Raw genomic sequence first — 25,143 nt, 5'->3', positions numbered from 1 at the left:
GGTGACTGAAGCCCTATTTTTGGCTTCATGTCATATCAGAGGAGCCCTTGAATTATCATTTCAAGTACCACTCTGTGCTGAACTTGTTGCAAAAATCAGCCCTAAATGTAACCCAGCTCTTGGTGGTGGTGACGCCCCCTATTCATTTTCACCCCTGCCTCTTAGACAATCTGTGCACAACACTGCGTGCATGGTACATTCAAATAGGAGAGGACATGAGAGTCACAGATATGTCATATATTCCATAGGATACATATTATAACTTCTCCTAACCAAGAAATCCAAATCACCTGGTTTTGTGCACCTGAACCCGAACAGCACTCTCCTAAAACCACAATGTCTCTTTCTAAGTTTTGGGTTTTTTTTTATTTCTAATGTGATGACACAACAAGACACCAGGTGTAACTGAGAATCGCTGGTTGTTGCAAGGCAGTTTTGCTTGTGTGACTGATTCTCCCTTCCACCAGTCTGACAAACAGATCCCTGCGCTGGACTAAAAATGGTTGACATCAGTCTTTTCTGACTCCACTTAAAATGTCAAACAGGTGTATTTCTGAAAAATGTATAATTATTTTTTTCATTCTTGTCAGGGTGGAGAGGTCTCTGCTATGTATCCATTAAAACCCAGACTACAGACTATATTTTTTGATGGGTGTGTTGGAGACAAACTGTGGGCTACATCACTGCCTTTGAATAATAAACAGACTTTAAGTGTAGGTGTAATCAGAAAGAAAGCACTACTTGATATTTATGAAACGGTGCTTGTTTTGACACCTTTAATGTCAAGTTGTCAAGCTGTGTCTTGACTGTGTACTCACATGTCCATGTTAATGATTTAATGCGTATACGTGCAGCATGTCTATGTCGCCCCAAATGTCCACCATGCCCTGTCTGTCTACTGCATGCTTACATGCCTTTGATGTTAACAGCTATGGTTGAGAGTGGCTGCCTGGGGTTTGTTCAACAACACACTTTTTTACAAACAGGACTATTAATGAATTAAATGTTTCTGAATAAAACATATATTAATATTGATTTTAATCATTTAAAATTAATCCCTCCACATTGCTTCCCTGTTAAGTTAACTTTTAAGTTCTAGAAATTGACTGTGATGTTGAACAAACACTTAAGCCACCCTCTTTTAGAGATTTTAACCCTGCAGAAAAATCTCAATAGTCTAAAACCTTGTATTCTTTGTATTATTGATGAGTGAGTTTGGACTGATTGCATGGCCAAACACTGGAGTTTTGGAGTTCTTTTTTTCCTCTGAGACAGCTGATTAGATTACGTTGCAATAGTCTGGAGTTTCAGCAGTTTTAGACCAGTGAGACATGTCACTAACACAAGATGAAGAGAGCGGCGTTCTGCTCACACCATATACTGCTTTCTAGTGTAATTCTGTGATTGATGTGTTGGGTAGATGGATATAATTTTGTGTTGTGGCCAAACTGTGGCGCTCGTCTTTGCTTCTGAGCCTGCCAATAAAAACCATATGTTGCTACCAGTTTCATTTCTTCAGCTCAATAAATTACCACAATGACTGAATAAGTCCTTGTAAAACACTATTGTGAGCATTTGGACTTTCTTTTGCAATAGGTGGTGTGTTTCTGATGTTTCTGCCAGCATGTGCTCACATTTTCTACAGGCTGCATCTTAAAAATCCTCTGTATGGAACCAACTTAACACCTTATCAGAGCTCTATTACCCAAGATATTTGCAGGTATAGCAGCCAAAATGTCTGCTATGTTTCTGAGTCTGCCAGTCAAAGCATGTTTACAGGAAATGTCCTTCTTCTGCCCGTGTCTGGAGACGCCTCGGAGTCAAGGTTGTGCATGCCCTTGGAGGTGGGGGGGGGGGGGGGGGGGGGGCATTGGCATTTCACTGATAAAAAAATTTGCTAGCAAAATTTCCTGAGACACGAGGAGGAAAGCAACGACCTCACTCAGATTCACATGCAGAAGGCGCTGCAAAGGTTTTCATCATCAGTGATGTATTCTATAACAACATAATTCTAATTATTACAGGTATTAATAGTTCTGGTTCTGTATTGGATATGGGATCAAAACAGGATTTGGTATCGGAAGATATAAAAATGAAATGGGGACCGCTGAATACTTTAATTCTGATGTTGTCATTATTGACTCTACACTGTTGGCAGTTCTATTGTTTAAAGAGTGAGCATACAAATTTTTAGTAAGGCTAATACAAATGTACAGTTGACATGTACAGGTCGGTTAGAATGGCCCGGTATGCTAAGTTTTCCATGCAGTGTTAGGGGAGGGTTGTGGGAGGGCTGCAGTCATGCAGTTGCATGCATCAGACTGGCGTAGCCCACGCCTTCTGTCAGTGATCAGTCACTGTTTGCGTGAGCCAGCCAGTCTTTCAAACTCTCCCTCTGTTTTTATGTTCAATCCTGAATAGATCTCCCTGTTTTCTCTCTCTGTCATTCTCTGTCTCTTTTTGTCAGGCTCTGAAAGCAGGCAGTGCTCAGAAAAATAGACTACCGACCAGCCCCTTCATTCTCCTTACTCCTGCGCTTTTTCTCTATCATTTTCAGCCTCTTCTCTTCCCGTAAGCGGGCCTCCTCCTCTTCCTGGTCCTGCCGGCACTTGTGGAAGTTCTCCACCACGACACCGACAAACATGTTGAGGACGAAGAAGCTGACGATGAGCAGGAAGGAGATAAAGTAGAGCAGCATCCAGGGGTTGTGGTTTGTCACAGGCTGAGTAGAGTAGGAGAAGAGAAGAGAAGAGAAGAGAAGAGAAGAGAAGAGAAGAGAAGAGAAGAGAAGAGAATGTTTTTCAGTATTTCTTGCTCATGTGCATCGATAAAGACACCTCAAAGTCTCAAATATAGAGAATGATGATGTGAATTCTTTAAATACCTTTCCTGGAAAAGTTCTCCAGAGTTTAAAAAGATAATGTCACTGAGAGTGTGGCAGTTACAAGATTTTTTTTAATGATATCACAGATAAAAGCTTTAATTCTTTGGGTTCAAGTCCCTCAGTTTATCATATTTTTGCAAATGTGACTGACTATCTAATATAAGGCTACACTATTTCAGCACATTACACCACAGGCAGTCCTGGATCTGAGGACAGCAACATCAACTGAAGCTTTGAAGTGTGTGCTATAAACTCCTCTTGTCAGCTTGGCTTTTACTTAGAATCTGCGTATACATCACCACTGTCATTTCTGTCATAATCTAAATGTTAACTCCCATCGGTTTCTTTTTCACTCTTTACTCTGAGGAACATTTGATTAGATTCAAATACTGAGACTGGTGGTTAAGCTGTTTTTGAGGCAGGTATTTGCACATGTTGATGTCAGAGCTTCCAGTCGAGGTTACAGTGACACTGTTCTCTAACATGCATTAAAGTTCAAACATAACAAGCCAATTTACACAATAGTTTTATTGCTTAATTAGATCTGATACTTAATTTTAGTGTTTTTTCATATGGTTTGCCCTTACTGCACACCGTAGCTTTGTGAAAATGGTATAATTTTGTAATGCGTTGTGTAACCTGAGGAGAGACGAGTGTCTATGTGGGTCTTTGGTGGGGAGTAATGTGGGTTACAAGACAAATATACAGACTTTATATAGCTGATACAGAGTCAGTTGCGAAAATTTGGCTCCGATTGCAAACCTGCAGAGCAGCTCGGCACATTCCTCACATCATTACCTGTTGGTCCACTCCCACTGCATCAAGCCCATCATACATGATGTTGACCCAGCCATCCTTACACGACAGTACAAACAATGACATCAGGGCCTGGATGGGAAACAAAGTGCATACTCATTAATTCCAGTTGTGAGAGTCAGATGAGATAGACTTTCTGCCGCCCTGAGTAACGTTTATTTAGACTGTGTTAGCGTTAGCGGGTCAGTCTGTTCATCTGTACCTGGATCAGGTTGTCAAAGTTGTACTTCCTTCGTATCCAGCGGTAATTTGCCTGCAGACAGTCTGACTTGTTGGTGATGTTTTTCGTGTCCAGACCTTCACAGTGGTAGAACTTCCCTTTGAATAGCTAGAGAGCGAGAGAGAGAGAGAGGGAGACAGACAGAGAGAGGTCTGCAGGGCTATTTGGCTGCCATTTACACATTATCTCAATTGCACTGGAGCTTGCGGCTTTTTCAACATCCCACTATTAATGCCAGGAATAAAAGGATGCTTCATAGAGCGGGTTCTTATCAGAAGTTTTTCCCCAGTGCTAGGATAAAAGCTGGCCTAAGGTCCTGTTGGCCCTTTTTACACTTAACCTAATTGTCATTCTTTCAAAACTCACACTCTTAAAGAACAAAGGCTTATTGTCCATTGGATATTCAAAACACTTCCAATCCCCCCCCTCAAGCCACAATCACATACGGTGCCACTCTACAAGACTGACATTTAAACTACAAAGTTTAAAAAGCTTTCTTGAAGCTAAGAAAAAGCAAATGACAAAGCAGTATCATCACTGGAGCTTGTGCATTGGATCTCTATCTATCTTTACGTGTCTGTGTTGTGAAATCATGACTCGTTTAAGGCAAGCGTGTTACAGCATGTGAATGCAAACTACCTGGACCCCCAAGATGCCAAAGACAATGAAGAAGGCGCAGCAGATAAGGACAATGTTCCCGATGGGTCTAAGAGAGGTGATGAGAGTCTCCACAACCAGCTTCAATCCTGGGGCTCGACTGATTACCCTGGAAAACACAGATGCAGACATACAGATGTTTGTTAGGACCAGCACATATAGTCCAGCACCTGCAGACACAAATACAAGTGACAGAAACATGAAATAATGTGTAATGTATGTGTAGTGTTTACATGCCAACGCAGAGTACATGTGCACGAGTAACAAACCAATGAAAAACACCAGCATACACACTAACACAAATACAGTGTTTACCTGAGTGGGCGTAGTGTTCGTAGCAGGCGGAGGACTCTGAGGATGCCCAGGATCCTGTTTCCGCCAGTGTAGGCCAGAGAGACCAGAATGTCGACCATAGACACAAACACCAACAAACCATCCAGAACGTTCCAGCTGGACTGGAGGTAGCTCTGATTCCCAAAGCAGAAACCGAGAGCTACAACCTGGTGATCAAGCACAAAACACTGAGCCAAACTGAAGCCATTATGGTATCATCATTATAGCTGCAAATCAAAGCTATAACACAATCACTGATCCAGAATTCAATGCATAAAAAAATTCAAAAATTCAAGAGTACATACTCCAAACTACACCTTTTCACCACACCAGAGGAAAGACATCAATAATAATGTTTACCTTAATGGCCATTTCTGCAAGGAAGATCACAGTGAAAACGTAGTTGGACACACTCAGAAACACTCGCTCCTAAAAAAGAGGATTAAATTAATATAAAGTCAATGAAGAACATGTCTTTGAAAGGAGCTTGTACAGGTATGTTACACAGTAAGCATGGTGCTTTAAGAGAATAACGTATTGTGGGAAGTTTTTAGCCTAGATGTTCCTTGGCTAGTGAGTTTCTAACTGTCTGTGTACAGCGAGTCTACTACAGTACAGCAAGTTTAATGACCAGGGATGCTTTTATTGATCTACCTGCTATGTGAACAAGGCATGAACAATTCCACTGTAGAAACCTACCTTACTTTACAACTGAAAAATACAGCTGGAGTGTGTGTGGACACCTTGTAACTGTAGGGTGTGTGTGTGTCTCACCGTGCTATGCGGCTGTATGTCAGGTCTTTCCAGAGCAATGGTGATGCAGTTGAGGAAGATGAAAACCAGAACCACATGGTCGAACATTTTGTGAGAGATCACAGCTTGGCACCACAGACGTAATCTAAACACACACACACACACACGCACACACACACACACACACACACACACACACACACGCATGCACAGAGGCATTGATAAAACATCCATGGTCGGTTAAAGCTATTGATCAAACAATTACCAAGAGAAGAAAAAGAGGGGACCAAGATAACTAAATAAAGCAACAAGAAGCAGGAAAAAGGGAGTTTAAAAGTCTTAAGGCCAATGGACACCAGAACCTCAGAGACATGTATTGAAATTTTGTGTAGTGTGTGTGTGACTCACCGGCTTTCTGGAGAGAACAAATACAGTGTCCAGTCTTCATGCTCTTTGCACCAGCGGGGCTTCATGTTACGGAGCTCCTTTTTAATCGAGTAGCACAAAGAACTCTGCAGGGGTGAAAGGTCACAGGTCAGCATCAGTAACACTAATCCTTTCTTCATAATTTATCATTAGATATTATTATAATTTTATTCTCAAGATAGAAAACCATCACTTTTAATACCATCAGCACCAAAATGACATCATCACCGCTACTTGGCTATGGTCAGTGTTATCATCGTCTTTATTCTCCACATTGACACTATCATATAAACTAGAGAGCAGCAAGCAAGTTGTCTGTCACAGATCCCCGTCACAGCAAATCAATAAGTTTTAAATTCCATTAGACCAGTCAATTGTATGGTTTTTCATGCAGTAGACTGTAACTGTATTGGATTTAACATACACAGTCTCAAACCATCAGCTCTGGAGAAATGGTATTCTTCAGTCTACTGATTCTATACACAGGTAATAGAACAACTTGTACATGTTTTATAACTTCACTGTCAAAAAACAATGTGCGCTCGACAACAACTATAGCTGTACTGGGAAGAATGTACATGCCCCAACAATTACATGATAGTTTCACAGTGTTGCTGATGTTAGCCTCTCCACATTTAAATCTAATGAGGGCACAACAAACAAGTGTTTTCTTGCATAAGTCGAGCTGGAGATAACTGGACGAAAACAGACGGACCAGCTAGTCCCTGACCTCAATAGAAAGTGCAGTGAAACTCATTAAAGTTTGTAAAAAAACTAACAGAAGAACACTTAGGTGCACAGCTTCTGTACTTTGGGATCCTAATTAAAAACAGCCCAAAGTCAAGAAGCTCCAAAGACACTGCTTATTTGGCAAGCTGCAGCACACACGTGTGTGTCTGTGTATATGTGTGTGTGTGTGTGTGTGTGTGTGTGGATGAAAAGAATCTGCTGCTCAAATATCTTTGCAGCTGAAATCCATAATCCTTGACACAGACACACAGAGAACTACATGCATATACATGTCTCTGCCGGCATGCCATACACACTTACACACACGCACACGCACACACACACACACACACACACACACACACACACACACACACACACACACACACACACACACACACACACACACACAGATGCACACGCACATGCAAAAACACACCAATACACTGGTAGAGGGTCTGTACTAAGCTTCCCATACTCAGTGTGCCCAGGGAGAGCCCTTTTGTTTCAGTGGATTTCATGGGTTTATAAACTCAATTTGGAGCCAATAAAACCATCAAAACTGTCGCAACAGAGGTCATCCACCCTTCAACAATTCATACACACATGCACACACACAGATGCACAGCCACAGTGACAGTGCATACACAAGTTGTTTTGCACCCGCTGAGAAAACAATTACTGCTCAAGCCAATCAATTACAGCATGACAATTAGCGTCCCTGCAGGCCTTACAGTGTGAACACAAAAACACACACTATAATATCTCCAAGTAACAGAGAGACAAAGGGCAAAGCAGACAAAGGAGAACTGCATGAGCAAGGAAAGATGGCGGGAAATAAAATATGTAAACAGAGTGAGAGAGGGCAGATTAAACGATTAAGAATTTACATAATAAAGTAAAACTACAGAGGCTCAACTGTTCTGCAAAACTGTCAGCAGGCCTGAGGTACCCAGGAGAGAGAGCACATCTCCCCTGTACTGGCCTCTCGTCATCGGTTACCAGGTTTTTATTTGGGTTTTTATTTTGACTGGCATCAGGTTACATCTCTGAACTGCTCGTCCCCTGTTCCACCTCTCTCCCTTCTACACACCTGCTAAAAACCAAAAGTGAGACTTTTCAGTTAATCTTTGAAACAGTTTTCCACTAACAATTAGATCTTCCCCCTCCACTGATATCTCTACAACCTGTTTAAACACCTCTGTCTATTCTTTAGTCTGTTTGTTGTCATCATGAGGAGCTGCCTGACCAAACTCAAGCTTTATTTGTTTATATTTAATTTGTTGTTGTTTGTGCAATGCTGTTTGTGTCACTATTGTTTCCAGATATCTTTTAATGAATTTATTTATATCCTCTTATTCACGTCTGTATTTTTATTGGATCAGTCCTGTGCTTTCGCTTAACTGTAATAATTTCATCTCTCTGTAAAGCCCTTTGGTCAATGTTCATTTGTTTTGTTTGACTATAGAGATCAGCTTCAGAATTTCCTGTTAAGCCTTTCCTAAACAACATTTTGAAAGCTGTGACTCATGGTAACTTACGTCATCGTCTATGTCATCTTCAGGCAAGGAGTCGTCCTTGGAGTCAGAGTTCATGTTGGGGTCGTACGTCAGGCTCCTCCCGTTGCAGTCGCCATACTCCGCTATTATGGAAGGCAAGAGTGTGGACGCCTGCAGCAGCTCCAAGGACCCCGGTCGTAATCTGTTGTTCCCACCGGCCTCCCCCTTGTCCTCCCTGCCATCTTCCTCCTCTCCACCCTCCCCGGACAACAGGCTCTCCCTCTCTCCGCTGGTGTCTCGCCTCTTGAGACTTGGCGCTCTACCCAAACTGTTCCAGCTAGAGCGGCGGCTTCCCCACGAGCTGCCGGACCCACGGGGAGGAAGAGGGGAGCGGTGGCTGGGACTCGACAGGCCCTGGAGAGACAGAAAATAGGGGTGACCATAGTGTGTGGCTATGGCAATATGTGTGCTTCATTTGCCAGATTTACAGTAGTTTCTAAATGGCAACCTGGCCATTTTTGAGAAGAAAAAAAACATAATTCTCTGTCAATTCTGCAGTGAAAATTTGGTGTCAGTCTTTTAGAATCAAAAACAAAGGGCTTCTTTCTTGACATATTTTCCACAGGGCTCCACATTGTCCAGACAGAAATTGATCGCAGACAAGGCATAGGCAAGAACTTCTAGAAAATACAATATCAATAAATAAAAAGTTCATTAGTGGCGTAGAAATACGACTCTTCCAAGCAGCAATAAGGGAATCAATATGTCTGCCATGGTAGTGGATTTAATTTTATTTTCAGGGCACCAGCAGATTGAAACTTTTAAAGGGAAAGGGATCTTATGTCTACACTTCTGATTCCTAAAGTAGAGGAACAAAGTTCACTCCACAGCTGGAGTGTGATGGTGATGATCTACCTTTTTCTAACTGGGATGTCATATGTATCAAACTGTATATATTACACAATTATCTTTAAATATATACTGTAGATGGCACCTAAATGTATTAATGAGTAATTGCTGGTTTGTTAATAGACTGATGAACAGGTTTAGGGTTAATTTCTCCATTTAAACTCACTAGAGAACGCTGATCATAGGCTAAGGGATCCATGGAGGTGGAGCTTCCGCGGCGAGACCCTGCATGATCAGTTCCTGCGTCAGACAGAACCAGTCCTGCCTCGCCATATTGAGGGACCCCCTCTCTGTACATGAGCTCCTCCCCGAGGATGGATTCAGGCCCCAGAGAGCTCTTAGGAGTGGGCATGGGTGTAGCTGCCGTTCGCATGATTATAGGAGGAGCCATCGAGCCGCGAGGGTCAACGTGACCGTTAGCTGTCATCATCAGAGAGTACATCTTTAGCTCTGTGTAGAAGAAGAAGGGATAAAGCTGTTCTATAAAATCATCTTTTATTCATTTAGTTGTTCTGTCATACAGTTTGTAATTAGTCAGTCATAAAAAAGCACATTATGAAATAAACTGAATGAATCATCCATCATTTAACCCACCGGTGTCTCTGAGCTGTTCTACCTTCTCATCCTCCTCAGAGTTGTCTGATTTCTTCTCATCATCTGACTCCGACCGATTAGCATCACCCTACAACACACACACACACACACACACACACACACACACACACACACACATTCATACAAATAACCAAAATATTATTTCTGTATTTTTTTCCCAATTTCTTCTGAGTTAACCACCATGGGGAAGATTACGGGTGCTAATTTTTTAATCAAGGCACGCAGAGCAAGCACACACAGAAGTGCACTGAGAGGAGATTTGCATGGATGATGGCACCGTGTACACCTGGGGTACATATGATAACAGGGCTGGATGAGGAACATTGATTATCTGAAATGATCAGTGGTTGTGTTAGGGACCGGTAATAATCTTCATTCTCTTGGTGCCTTACATGATGTGACAGTTTGCTAAGAGTCTGGACATGCGCCCTTGCTCCACTGGGAGTTAATTAACAGAAAGTGAAGGTCCTCATACAGCATGAATGCACATGGGAGAGAGATGCTGCTCGACAATAATCTTTACTCTTCTCTTCTAGAATTAGAGCCACAATCTACTACTACTATCTACAATAAATCTACTTTTCTGTGCACTTGCATGTGTCTAATGGTTGGAAATTGTATAATATGAAACCTGTAAAAGATCAATAAAAAGAGTATCTGGGGAAAGTCTATGGGGGTGTTCCTTCACCAACTTATGTGACAATGCAAGCACAGAAAAGAGTGCAACATATGCAGTGTTGACCAGATCAAAGTAGCATAAAAGAATGTGAATCTTGACAACTGATTTGCTCTGTGCCACTGGATTGCCATTGATACTTCATCTGCAGCGTCTCCCCAAGATACAGAAACATCAAAAAGATGTGAAACACTGAAAAAGAAAACAAATCTTTGTGCAGTACAATCACAAAACTCTAGAGCCTTACATCTTAAAATACACCTCATTTTACAAAATGTAAAAAAATAAGAGTATTAAAGGGTCTTTTTCTATCCTTTGCACTCAGAGCTTTAAAGGTGCATATTGAAAAATATTGTGACAATAAATCAAAAGACACTGAACCCAATATCAGTCATTCTCACCTCCGCCTGGAAGCCCTCAACCAAGATGGCCACCAGTAAATTGAAGAGCACATAGTTGCCAAATGTCATAAGAGCAACAAAGTAGAGAGCTGCCCATGGAGAGGTAGAGGCCATGCCGTTATACAACACCACATTCCAGTCCTCCTGGGTGAGAATCTAAAGATTGAATATAAAACACAATGTCTCAACGATTAGGCAGAAATAAGGTGGTAGTGGAGGGGGAGAGATGGATAGAGGCGGGAATGGACAAGGACAGAGGGAATGTGAGGCTCAGAGACATATAATAAACATGAGAAAGAGAGTAAAGGTCCACAGATGTAAAGACATGGAGGGAAAGGAAGTAAAGGGGAGGCAGAAAAATAGAGAGAAACAGGGACACAGATGGAAAGGTAATGAAAGAAAGAAACGGAGCAATATCAGCCGTTACAGTGCTTGTGGGTGGTATATACTTTATTAAAACCAAGTATTGAGCTGCTTTTATTGCCATCATGCCACAGTGCTTCAACCTCATGCGCATGGGTTTACTATAAATTGACATAATGTATATGCTGGTGTGTGTGTGTGTGTGTGTGTGTGTGTGTGTGTGCGTGCCTGTGTTTAAATCAATGTGAGTGATGAAAGCATTTAAAACTAGGACGGTGTTCATGATGCAGCATGAAAGCTCACTTCGTCACTGCCCACTCATTTAAACGCTGGGGCAGGAAGGCAATTCATTACGCTGTCTGTGTGAATGTGTGTACGCACCTTTGCATGTGTGCATAGATTTGTGTGTACTGTAGCTACTCCCCAGGAAACTATAATAAGTGTATAGTGAGTGTCCACATGACAGTCAGTTCTGGATAAAATGCTTCTTCAGCAGCTCTCTTGCGCGCGCGCACACACACACACACACACACACACACACACACACACACACACACACACACAGACACACACACAAACTTCTGTGTTCTACCTTTCTGCTGACACATCCACTATAGAAAAGAGGACGATCTATCTGGAGCGATTGGACAATATCTCCACACAAGGAGAGCAAAAAATAGAAATAATAGTGAAAGCAAGATTGTGGGTGTGCATAAGCAGAATTTCATATTTCACAGCATTTTACTAATGAGCAGACCTTGGCAGTTAAGTTTGGCACACACACACACAAACAAAAACACACATGTACACATGACCACACTCAGGGCTCAGTTTGACATTTTGATTTGGGATGGCAGAGAAGCACATGTGGTCTATGTTGGGATAAAAATATAAGCGCATGCGCACACACATACACACACACACACACACACACACACACACACACACACACACACACACACACACACAGACACTCACTGCCCAGTGTGTGTCTTCTGCAAGTATACTGTACTAAGAATGTGATGCTCTGGCTGCCATTTTTCCCACCTTTTCTGACTCAATATGGTTGTAATAAGAAACAGTAAGGAGCACGTTTGAGCTCTCATTTTGGAGGGAAGCCAGTTATGTGTGTCTCGCTGCAGAAAAGAGCTGCAGCTGAAGAAGATCACCTGTCCTGCTTTGTGACTGCAAATCTAAATACTGTACAGGGGCGGCCCACTGATATTAATATTCTTAAAAACAACAAATTTTCTGTGAGCTAATGTTTGTAGAAGTGTCAAACATCCATGATTCACTCAGGAAGAATACACAAAGCCGCTGAACTGCAAATAGACAAACTAGAGATATTAAACAAAACAACAGATGATATTGATGATACGTTACAAAAACTAAGTAAACATTTCCATTAAAGGAATAGTTTGACATTTTGGGGAATACACGTGTTTGCTTTCTTTTAAAGAGTTAGATAAGACCATCTACCTTCATGGTATCAACCTTGTCATCACAGTAAGGTTGCCGAGCAACCAGCGGAGACATCAGGAAGTAACTGCACCCAGCACATAAATAGTATGGTATTTAACCACCTATAAAACCACAGCTTTTGGTTTTTAGACTTTTTAAAAAAATATATTAATTAGTGCTGAAAGGGGGAACAGAGCCGGGCTAGCTGTTATCCCGTTTCCAATCTTTATGCTAAGCTAAGCTAACCTGCAGCCTGTGGAAGTTTCACAATTACCATATATTCATGACAGTGGTATCAGTCTTCTAATCACTTAGCAGGAAGGAAAATAAGTGTATCATCCAAAATTCCTTAAAGTTAATGTAAGTAAAGATTTGGCAAATGAATATGACCAAGAAAAAGCTGAGAGAGCAATCTGTAAATAAGGGCCAATTAACACTAAAACACAGCAACATTTTGATTGCAATCCAAGTGGGAATGCAGGGTCGCTCTATAAATTATGGAGACAAGAATTTACCTGGAACACAGTGACGATGGCCCAGAGTAAAGAGTCAAAGTTCTTGCGGTCAGGGATTGTGTCTCCATTCTCCATTTGGAGGCTGAATTTACAACCAAACAGATGCATACCCAGTATACTGCAGAGAAATAAGAAAATGCAGACATTATGATTTAAATGTATGCAATTTGTGAGGGATGATTTGATAACACAATATGTACATTTTCTCTGACAGAGATGGCTGAAGATAGACAGGTTGGGAGGGTTATGCATGTTGTATGTGCATACCTGAAAGTGAAGATGAAAAGCATCAGCAGCATGCAGAAGGTGGCCACGTTGTCCATGGTCTTCATCAGGACTACCAGTTGTCTCCTCAGGGCAGGCAGGAAGCGAACCAGCTTCAGAACCCGCAGCAGACGAAATGTTCTCAGGACTGACAGCCCACCGTCTGCCTGACCGATTATTTCCCACACGCTGAGAACCACAAATAACCACATCTGTCTTAAAATGCTATTGTACAATTTAAAAGTTGGAGCTTGCATTTGATCACTTCTGTTATACATGTATTGGTTACATGCACTGTCGTTATACTGCTGCTAGAATGTAGACATGCTGTAGTATATTATGTATTCAGTCCAATTTAACCTAACATTTTAATACAGTTGTAGAATTTATCATATCAAATGTCAGCCTTGCAATCTGCAACATATATTTTGTTTTGAAGAAGTGCAGTAAATCTCTAGTGTTTATCAAGGTAATTCCCCTTCACTAACACAAGTAACACGACAACACATTTCAAAAAGTCCCCTGATCCAATATGAGTTCTATCAAACTAAATGACAGCCAGACAGCGAAGCCTGACTCCCGACAGGATCGAGAATCTGCTGTGGCAGCAAGTGAAGCTGCTCCTGTGCGATCCATCATGACTGTGTCAATCTGAGCTACTGCAAAGATGGATTCTGCGGCAGTAAACCTGACACGAAACTTAATGACTGACAAGCTGGAGAAGAAGAACAGAGGGGCAGCTTTAAACTGAAGCTGATCCGACACATGGTTTATGTGTCTAGGTATTCTGTTTCTGTGTGCAATTAAAAGGGTAGTTACCTGGGGTAATACTAATTGTAGGAGCATGTGCACAGCCCTTTGAGAGGTTTCTGAATTACTGCTGTAGCTCCAATAGGTGTCACCCGTCTTTGTAGTGTGTCTTCAGATTCACTGTTAAAAGCTTATTTGCACATATAGTACAGGTAGATGAATATTACCTGATGATTACAATGATGCTGTCGAATATGTTGTATGGGTTCCTGATGTATCCAAACAAGCCAAAAGCCAGCAGCATGAAGCCCATCTCCAGGACAAACATACTGGTAAAGACTATGTTACTGATCTCTAACACATCGGTCAGCTCCTCGGGCTGGAGGGATAGAAGAGAGAGAGAAAGCAAGAGAAGATGAGACAAAAAAGACACAAAGAAGAAAAGGAGAAAGAAAGAACAAGTCAGTTAATATCTCCACCCTTTTATCTCAGAACTGTTAAACCCCTTTGGTCTTTGTGCCCTGAGCACAGACATTATCAATCAAGTTCAGAGCTGCAGTCAGGACCGATCAATCACTCGGGACCAGCAGCACCCATCTATTACTGCTGATCCACTCCACTTACCTCACAGTACAGTCAGTGATCCAGCAAAGATTTAACTGAGACCCCCTCATAAAGCATGTAGTCAAGTCTTTTGTGGAAAATGCGTTTTGTGCTCTGATGAATGTATCATAAGTTGTTTTTTTTTTTTTGGCTTGAGCTGAATCAGTGACCTAAATATACTTAATACATTTAAAAGATATGACACAGACTCTACCTACCCTTTCCAAATATATCACATGTACATATCCAGCCATGCAACCTATAACTTATATATCATCTTATAAAATGACTGGGACTATTTCAGGTGCCTCAGTGTAACACAGCTGAGTTCATATATATGTGTCTCATTGAGTGTGAGAGCAGGTGGGTGCTATCCTGTTCTCACACTCAATCCTCTTGAAAGAGTCCTTCCAACACTCTTCTTAGCTTATATAATATTCTCGTCCTCCTATTCTTCATATTCCATTACTCTTTCACACGGTACCCTTATTCTTCGGTAACAAACTTTATGCAGTCCAGGATTCACACCTAATGAATAATTATGATCCCCTGATGACTGAATCATTCCAAACCATAAATTCTTAAACTGCATTCTGCCTAACAGTTTAAAAAAAAAACTTAAGTCTCTGCTCCACAATTTAAATCTCGTGTCACGCTCGGCACACTAATTAAAACTAATTGCGATTCTTTTCATGTGGGAGATCAACAACGAACAGGCCCAAAGCCCATTTCGTATTCTGAGCCCATGGTGTATAAAAGTAGGCACAGTATATTCTGCATTAAAAACACACTGACATGATTAATGTATAAAATCCCAGACATCCTGCTACAACCACAGGTAGGAGGTAACCTTCATTCTGGGTTATTGTGCTCTATCAGCATGTTGCAGGAACGTCCAATGTTGCACTGTTGGAAGGTTTAAAAAAAAGATGTAATATGCCTGATGAGGCTGGATTTATTCATCATATAAAAATACATCATATGAAAAGTTTAATGTCAAAATGAAAATGTAATCATCCACGTATAATTATGATTTCATGATATTTATGACGGCTTCAGTTTTCATAATCAAAGTCTTATAGAATTATACATTCTGATTAAAATGACAACTGAAAAAAATGAAACTTTTACATCTCATTCAGGATGCTTATCGCACAACTGAGGATTATGATAATGATCACAGATAGAGGGCACCATACTACACAGCACTCCTCACCTCACCTCACTTCACCCCAAACACACAGGCAGACACACAAAAGCACAGAGCTTCCTTTGAGGAACCACAAACCTTTCACTTTCAAGACTGTTAGTGTGGATAGCATCTAAGAATACTTAATCAAGTACAGTACATTTTTAAGGTATTTCTTACATATTATTGCTAACTATTTATACTTTTACCTGTAATGGACAGTTCTGACAGTGATTGCCCTAGTTTGACCTCACCATGATTACAAACTGTGTTGCTGTATGATGAGTATATCTACAGTGCATTACAGGGTTGTGTAATCTAAAGCATACCACATCTCTGTTTTTGTATGGTTACCGTTTTTTGGATGATGAGTTTATAAATCAACTTGCAGACACACCCGTGCAAAAATAAAAGGACACAAATGAAACGTGAGGGGACTCAAGCGCAAGCTGTCGTGTAGCGCAAATAAAGAACTGGACAAACAATAAGAGACTAGCCATTTACTGTCCTGGTTGTTTGTTCAGATTGTGTTTCACTGATTAGCCAGGTGGCAAAATAATAACTATAAAGCATTTCAAAGAAGCTTTAAAAAAGAGCTAGCTATTCTATCTTAAGCCCACACAATGCTAGATCCATATATATAACTAGTTAACAGTGGACTAGGGGTATTTTCATGACATCTATAGCCTTCTGTCTCTGCCCCAGATGAGTAAAGGGGTGCATATGACAGCTTTAATGCCTCATACAATCACAAATGTATATTGACTTACTGCTTTAGGTTAAAACACTACTACAATACAGTGATAGCTGTAGGGCACAAACCTGACAGCTTAAGGTTTGAAGAGCTAAATAACTCAAGATTGAATTCTGGTTCTGGCTAATGCATGAGAAGTTGGGAGGAAGCAGGAGCCACATTCAGGGTTAAAGAAGCTGTTTCTATCTAGGGGCCAGCGTGAAAAAAAAAAAGCTCTTCCCTACATTAATACATCTGATCAAGGTGCCCTTGAGTTGCTAGCTCATCCCATTTGTAGAAGAAGATCCAGACTGTGGCGATCATTAGTAACTGAATGGCTTAACCATATGGTCAATATACTTTATGTTCTCTGCTGTGGTCCCAAATGCATATTCAAAACTTGTGCTTCGGACTTGGCGTTCCACTACCATCATCAAGTTTGAAAGACCAGGTGATCAATCTGAATGAAATACTCTGACTCTGCTTTAACAAGATATTTTCTGTGTTTGTGTACGTGAATGCAGCTCTGCATGACCTTGCCCTTAAGATTATGAGGGAAGAAACCACAACACACACACACACACACACACACACACACACAAAACACAGTTTCTCTGGCAAAGCAGAGTTAAGGAACAACCTTCATTATTAAGCAGGACACCGACGTAAATAAAAACAATCTTGAAAAACACTATAATAAAGTGAATCAAATGGTATATCTTAGCATATATTAGTATAGAGTATATCACACTATAAATGGAGGAATCTGTCTTTCTTTCTTTCTGTCTGTCCTTTGATTTGCTCCTCTGACTGACTTCAAACTTTGTGAGTGTACTGCTGAGGACCCACGAAAGTGAAGTTTTTTGGATGAGCAGTTCTCAACATACATATAAAAGGAAACAACATTAGGGCTGGGGCAATGCATCCACGCAACTGATGTCATTAATTATGACAACTATGTCACAAAGATGGCTGTGTATGATCAAAGCATGCAAGCTGCACCTACAAAACCTGTACGGGATCATCTAGAGTGGGAGTATTACAGACAGAGACCATGCTCTGCAAATTGGAAATGGCTTCTCACAGCACAACAGCACTGATGCACAGTCACTTGAAGCCAAAGCATCCCGGAGCGCTTTGTTGAAGATGCAGCAACAGCAAGACAGCAGCGATTTGTTTACTTTTTCTCCACAGCCAGGCCTGATATATTAGGATTATTAACAGGCGGAACAAGTAATTTATCGCTGCTGTTATGGTCACATATTTCACCATGCATCATCTAATGTTGTTATTCAGCTGTTGTATATTTTCTTATTCCTTTAACAATCATGTATGAGTGAGAATATGGCTTAAACTAACATTACAGACTGTTGTTGCAATCTAAATCGTTTCAAATATTTTCCTTGCTGATGCAAAAATACATTTGCCAGTGATTTTTTTTAACTGCATGTTAATCTAGTGATGAAATAAATCCATGTCATACCCAATTTAAGTCTGAATTCAAGTAAAAATACAGATTCCTCAGTTCAAGGAAAGGGCTGCTATGACACACTATATTGTAATTTCTAATATTTCCATTAAGTGTTCAGACCTAACAATAATAATAATAATAATAATAATAATAATAATAATAATAATAATAATAATAATAATAATAATAATAATAATAATAATTATTATTATTATTATTATTATTATTGTTGTTGTTATTATTATTATTATTGCTAAAACCATAACACAACAGTGATGTGAAAATTAGATGATGATGATTAGATGATTAAATGAAATATTTCATCATTACTAACATAACAAGCATGTTTTGAACAAGCATTGCAGTAGTATTTTTAACTGAGGTACTACACATTTACTGCATGATATTCCATCTTAATCTGTCAGACATCACGCTCTTTCTTCTGACGTCTGTTTAGCAGATTTACATCTATTTAGTTAAGAAAGTAAAACGTTACCTGTTGGATCTCTCAGTTGTGCATAATAACAATTACAGTAGAGCTTACCTACATTGTTTGTGTGTGCGTTCTTTTAATACATAAACTTAAAGACAAAGGTTATGTTCAGTGTGCAGGTAAATCTGAATTGTTTCTCAGGTATAATCTAAGGATTTAACCACCCATGCTGTTATTTGTGATTGCTCAAGTTGTCAGTCCTTGTTAAATAACTGCATGCAACTAATGACATCTAGTCACAGTCTTATGTTGTGCTCAAGGCCAATTAATGAAACTTTTTACGTAATGCTAGTTGTATTGTGTGTGAAGTTCTGAGTGGTCAGACAATGTGGTTTGAATCAATTTGCATAAATCAGTTCACATGTGGGCTTTGAGTTTCACGCAGATTCAATAACAATCATCTATTTTCAATCTGGAATCAGTATAAATGTAGCCAAAACAAGCCACAATCATCTCCCTCTTTCTCTCTCCATTTGTCTCTTCCTGTCTCTCTACACTCACACAGTCTACACTATACCTCCTACATTCATACACCTCTTCACACACATATACACTCATAGTCTCATAAAGTTTGGCTAGGTGTCACAGAGGGGGGATGATGAGTACTGAGGGGAGGAGGCACTCTTACATAACGCTTCAGTCCGTTTGTGTGTGTGTGTGTGTGTTATTGGCCCAATAAGGCCATGGCTCTCCCAGTTGCTCCTTATGTTTATTCCACAAAGATAGAAATACACACACACTCACATCCCCTGGAGAGGGAATTAGAGGAGAGGGAGGCAAGGAGAGATTGAGAGGGGAGGGGAGGGAATGGACCGTGTGCATGCACGAGAATCTTCTTTTTGGGTTTTTATCCATTTGCTATTCGGGTGGGGAATAAAAAGGTTTTGAGCGTGTGTGTGCATATAAAATATACTGTCTTGGGTGAAAAAACTCGGCAAATGAATGTGTCTGTGCAACCACACAACTTTTGTCAGTGTGTGAGACAGCGGAGGAAGGGAATGGGAAGCGGTATTATTAGGCCGATACATCCCAGATGTTGGCCACACAGGATACACTTGAAACATAATCCCAGAGAGTGTGTGACAGTGCCTAGATGGCTATTTGTGTGTGAGTGTGTGAGAAAGAGGGAGAGAGCTGCTCCACCACTCCTTCTCTTTCTTCCCTCATTCCCTCACCCTGTCCATCCTGCCTCCTCCCCTGCTACACCCTCACTTCCTCTCATTTAGACTTTCAGCCAAATGCCATTTTCACGCACAAGTACTATTTCTGACAGCCAACGCCTCTCATCCAACTGCTTACTTCTCTATTAAGGTCACTCTTAGTTTTGAATTGCTTTCATTCACCCTACACAGCATATATACTCTTACCTGCTCGTGGTACTCTATCCCCATGCTGAGAGTATTGATGAGGATAGCGATCATGATCCCCCGGTTGAAGTATTTACTTTCCACAATCCTCTTCAGTTTTTCCCTGAAGTCAATCCAGGCCCGAACTGCTCCGTTCTTGTACTCTACAACCCCCCGCCGCCTGCTCCGACCTCTTCTACCTCTCAGATCTCCCCCCTGAATGAGTCATTTAAAGTGAGATGAAAATGCTGATTTAGTGCAGTGTTGATGTTTGATACAATAAGCATTTTACGTAGCAGTTGCTGCAGTTTTTTTTTCCGTCACATTTTATCTGTTATGTTTGTTTTCATACATACATCACTAAACTTGCATGCTACATCTTAATTACATAAATTATCAATTTTTATTTTGCCTTCATCATCATTGTCATTAATACAAAACCACCACTTTCAAAACCTTTATAATCACTGTTTACCATCATCATTAGTGCACCGCCATCCATTCTGACCTGGGGGAAGTCGTGCAGTCCGTCTGCCTCTCCTCTGCCTCCCTCCAGGTCTCCCAGTTCCAGCTCTAAGGTCTCCAGGCTGCGGGCACACAGAGGGCAGCTAAGCAGCTCCAGGAGCAGAGGGCTGGGCACCACGCCTGCCAGCTGGTACAGCAGCCTCTGGCGACCTGGAGGGAGAAATGGATGGATGGTCAGCTGTTGCAGAGGGATTGTTCCTAGCACTAATCATGTGCTGCTGTTGTGGCGGTTTGGCTTTATTGAGTAGGACAAACGTGTAACAGTTGTTTCATTGTCAGAAACTCTGTGTTGATCTAGCTTTGTGATGGAAATGTGTTTACGTTGGATCCAAGCCTGGTGCCAATTTTAAAGTACAGTTCTTTGGGAGCAATGGTTTCATATCTGTGCAGTTATTATACTAATATCACAAAATATGTTATATTTTTTACAAGTAATAATAGCAGAGACAGTAATTAAAGGAGCTATTTTCGGTGTTGTGCATGAACGCGCTAATTTTTTTGCCAAACAATGCACTGAACAAATCTGTCTGCAACTGGTGAACGTGAATGCCAGCATTCATACATCAGAAGGTGGCAGCAGTGAACCAAAAAGCCATTAAAAAAAAAAAAAAACACATAAATAAAAAAACACACCAGAAGAAGAAGAAGAACCTTAAAACTTTTGGTTTTAAGGCAGGACACAAGGTTTTACGGAACATGGCATGTGTCGAGTGCAGTGTCTGGTGCTAGCAACACAAACAGCACAGCTACTGGTGCTGCTGAAGTCAGTTCATGTGAACATTTGAAGGACTTTTATGAACAAATCATTAAGAAAAGAATCAGACCATGAACAGCCACAAAGTTCCTCCAGCTGAGTCAAACTCACAGGGTATACACATAAAGCATATACTCACATTGGTTTTTCTAATCTTTTTCAAACTAATCTCTGTCTGTTACTGTATAGCGTATATATAGTATATCTATAGTTTGAGAAGTTGCAATGATTTAAGGCTGGGATGAATGAGTGAATGAGTGAGTGGATGAATGATCTACTGAAAAAGGAAGAACGGAAGAAATTAACATTAAGCGGTTCTTTTAGTTCATAAGTTCATGAGTAGACTGTGAACTTATCTTATTCTATTTCTAAATTGTTAACTATGAATGTGAACTCGTTCATTTTAACCTTTGTGAACTGAACTTTGAACTAGCTCTGGGGAAGTGTGAACTTGCACACCACTGGCTAGTTTTGCTATTCCTACATAGCCAGTGTTAACATTAAGGTAGGACAGATTGTACTGTATAAAGCCTGACAGGCAAAACAGAGGGCAAGAATATCTGAAAATCCATTCACTGCAAAGTGAAGTGAAAGAATGCAGCATAACTGAAGGTGACTCTTCTCTCATCTGGACTGATGGCTTTGGTGGTTTCTTTGACTTATGTCAAGACATTATATTTTAAAACACAGTGCTACAGTTAAAAAGGAGAACAAGAGACAGAGAAATACGTGAGTGAGACATCATGATTTAATGATAAAGCTAGAAGAATATAATGTAACTGAAATTTTACATGTAGTGCTGAAGGGATGTCCTATCTCAGTAGAGAGCCAAAACAAGTTACTGCAGTGAGTACTGAGAGCTCGCCCACACCACGAGATCCTGGCTGACTCCTCTCACCCTCTGTTCTCTGACTACATCCTCTCAAAATCAGTATGGAGGAAGTGTAAAGCACAGCTGAAAACCAACAGCAGTAAAGCATGACTTCTGGAAACATCAGCTCTTCAAAAGCAGCTTCAAGCAGCACATCAGACAGTTTACAACACTATCTAATACCTCAAAGTATAAACAATAATTCTGAGAGTTGTCCTCATATTCTATTGCCTTTTATACGGTCAATAAATCTCCATGTCTATTTATCAAAGCATTTTGATTCCAACTCTTGACGGATTGTTTGCATTCTCACAAATTCTGTTAGCAAAATAAATATTTGCCTTGCAAAAAGGTTGCTCAAATTCATCCCAACCCCACATTAAGTTATATTACATAAGGTTAGATTTAGATAACATTTATGCTACAATTAGATTTGAGAGCAGCTTAAGTTGAGAAATATTCCCAAGAACATTAGGAAGAATTTACAGTCTAAAGGGGCTATTCAACAAAAGAATGTGAATCAAACTCTATGACCATTACATTACAAGATTTATCTGAGACTGAGTCATCTAACAAAGCTGAAAGCAACATTTAGAGACTACAGATCCAGAAATGTCTGACAGTGACTGGAGGCGACATCCCCACACTTTTTTTTTTACAGGTTTCAATCAGCTGCAAACGATTAAATCGCTGTCATTTAAAGTTGATTTAAAATGTGTGACTTTCAACACACAATAATGAATGTGTGTGAAAGTGTGTGTTGGCAGTCTTACCCCATTAAAGATCCCATACTGTAGAAAGTGAGATTTCCATGTCTTTTTTGATTATGAAGCAGGTGTATGTTATGTGCTATATAAATACTGTGAAAGTTTCAAAACGTTCAATCCAGAGTCCAGAGATGTGCACACAGCCCGTATTCAGAAACTGTGCCTTAAAACAAGCCGTCAGGACTTCTGTAATTTTGTGATGTCACAAGTGCTGACTGACCATCTGCATTTGCATTTACCAATATTTTTTATCAAGCTACAGTAGTGGGCTACAATACATTATTTATGATTGGCCTGGCCATGTGTCACTCAGAAAACAGTTAGCCAATCAGAAGAAAGGCACAGAGACCAACACAAAAGCCCTGCTCTTCCTTGCGCTACAGGGAGAAGTGTGAGAGAGGAGATGTAAAACTATATTGCAATGTTTTTGATACTTCAAACCACAAAGGTATCTCCTTATGGTTATCAAAACTTCAAATAAAACACCAGAAAAATATAGGACAGAACAGACAGGTCTATTATACTGCTGCTGCTTTTTCATTTTACTTTGCAGCAAATACAGCCTCATGTTGCCTCCTTCGTGTCTGTTCTGTCCTTTTCTCTCTCTGCCTCATGCCGTACCCTGAGCTAACCCCGCTTCTTTCTTCCTTTCCCTCTGCCCTTTCAGTTTTTACTCTCTATTGATCGAATTTATTTTTCTCTCTCTCTCCCTCCCTCAGCCTCTCCAATGAATCTTTCATAAGTTATGCCTCTCTTCTGAATTTCATCCGTTTCTTTCTTTCATCTCCCACATTTTTCAAAATACCTGGGCTTTATTTATGGTACTTTACACTGGCTACTTTTCCTCCTCTGCTACTCCCCATACACCATGTTGATTCCCTCAATCCTCCCGTTTATCCACCTCTCTGCGCTAATGATTGTAACACTTGAGACATGGATTTCCTGTCAGGACTCTCTAAGTGCTGCTTGAGACAAACGCACACAGACGCACACACACACACACACACACACACACACACACACACACACACACACACACACACACACACACACACACACAGACACAGACACAGACACACACAGACACAGCAGACTTAGCCACAGGCTAACTTGGGTCAATATGGGGAAGAGGACAGGGGAACCTGCATAAAGAAAGAACAAGACATGAAGATGAAAACTGGAGATGAAAGTGAGTGTGATTACACAAATGCAATGGAGCCTGAGGGGAATGTATCGCATATCCTATATATGACCATGGTGGCTGCTGTTTACTCAAGCTGACTGAGTCTCCACTCAGTTGCCTAAATTATGATTTTCTTCCCAGGAGAAAGATCATGGTGATTCAGACTTTCGGGTGATTGCACATTCAATTTTTTTCTAGCTAATGTATGAAATTAAAATTGTGTACTGTATGTGTCTGCGTATGATGTGTGTGTTCTCTTACTGTGCTGTCCCATCAGCTCGTAGAGCTTGTTGAGTGTCTCTGTGTGTTCAGAAGATGGGTGGTTTGGTGGATGCTGCTCAGGACTGGGCCTGCACTGCTGCGAGTGAGGTGGTGGTGTCTTACTGCTGTAGCTGCACACAAAAGACGGCAGAATGGTGGGATAATTCATCCCCCCATTCAGCCGCCCGAGCAACGCCCCCATGCCATAGGTGACCGCAGATGGGTTGCTTCCGTTGCCGCCACCGCCACCATTGCCACCACTGCCGCCACTGTTATTTCCATTTGTACTTCCTCTCCGGACAGGAAGCGACTTCATCTCGAGCTCCTCCCCTCCTCCAATGCTTCCTTCTCTGTCTATGTGCTCAGCAGTTCCCACATTGATGGTGTGCTGCCCCCCATTGCTGAGGCGACAGTGCTGGTGCTGGTGGTGCTGCAGGAGGTTATGGATCGGTCTCAGCCACAATGCATTATTTGGGCCTGAAGCACCGCAGCCCCTGCTGGACCCGTGGCCATGTCCATTACCCCCACCGTTACTGCCTCCGCCACTGCCATTAGGATTCACCTTTTTACGCCGTTTGCTGGTCAGAGGACAAGAGATATGAACATGGATAGAGAAGGTATTACTCCAGGTGTGTGCTTTTATGTGTTTGCATCTGAATGCATCTCTATGGATGAG

General features: G+C 41.0%; 1 protein-coding gene across 3 annotated transcripts in view; it reads right to left on the bottom strand.

Annotated features, from left to right (window-relative positions):
- Window positions 1–25,143, bottom strand: part of cacna1ha (calcium channel, voltage-dependent, T type, alpha 1H subunit a) — a 115,936-nt gene that overhangs the window by 17,092 nt on the left and 73,701 nt on the right. The window contains exons 10-27 of one of the 3 annotated variants that reach the window (XM_071474131.1): window positions 24,468–25,045; window positions 20,582–20,781; window positions 20,128–20,322; window positions 14,499–14,650; window positions 13,525–13,710; window positions 13,258–13,375; window positions 10,919–11,074; window positions 9,821–9,908; window positions 9,393–9,676; window positions 8,360–8,731; window positions 6,072–6,175; window positions 5,685–5,808; window positions 5,271–5,339; window positions 4,893–5,077; window positions 4,560–4,686; window positions 3,903–4,028; window positions 3,683–3,772; window positions 2,509–2,722 (exon numbers count right to left, since the gene is read on the bottom strand). In XM_071474131.1, coding sequence (XP_071330232.1) covers window positions 2,509–2,722; window positions 3,683–3,772; window positions 3,903–4,028; window positions 4,560–4,686; window positions 4,893–5,077; window positions 5,271–5,339; window positions 5,685–5,808; window positions 6,072–6,175; window positions 8,360–8,731; window positions 9,393–9,676; window positions 9,821–9,908; window positions 10,919–11,074; window positions 13,258–13,375; window positions 13,525–13,710; window positions 14,499–14,650; window positions 20,128–20,322; window positions 20,582–20,781; window positions 24,468–25,045 — 3,368 coding nt within the window. The remainder of the gene's footprint in view (window positions 1–2,508; window positions 2,723–3,682; window positions 3,773–3,902; window positions 4,029–4,559; window positions 4,687–4,892; window positions 5,078–5,270; window positions 5,340–5,684; window positions 5,809–6,071; window positions 6,176–8,359; window positions 8,732–9,392; window positions 9,677–9,820; window positions 9,909–10,918; window positions 11,075–13,257; window positions 13,376–13,524; window positions 13,711–14,498; window positions 14,651–20,127; window positions 20,323–20,581; window positions 20,782–24,467; window positions 25,046–25,143) is intronic. The other 2 variants (XM_071474132.1, XM_071474133.1) reach the window with 2 other exon arrangements.

This window comes from Trachinotus anak, unplaced genomic scaffold, assembly GCF_046630095.1.
Source record: "Trachinotus anak isolate AG129_WGS33_773 ecotype Australia unplaced genomic scaffold, CSIRO_AGI_Tana_v1 ptg000003l, whole genome shotgun sequence".
Classification (NCBI taxonomy): domain Eukaryota; kingdom Metazoa; phylum Chordata; class Actinopteri; order Carangiformes; family Carangidae; genus Trachinotus; species Trachinotus anak.
Note: the sequence above shows the minus strand (reverse complement) of the source record. Positions and strands in the feature narration are given on the sequence as shown.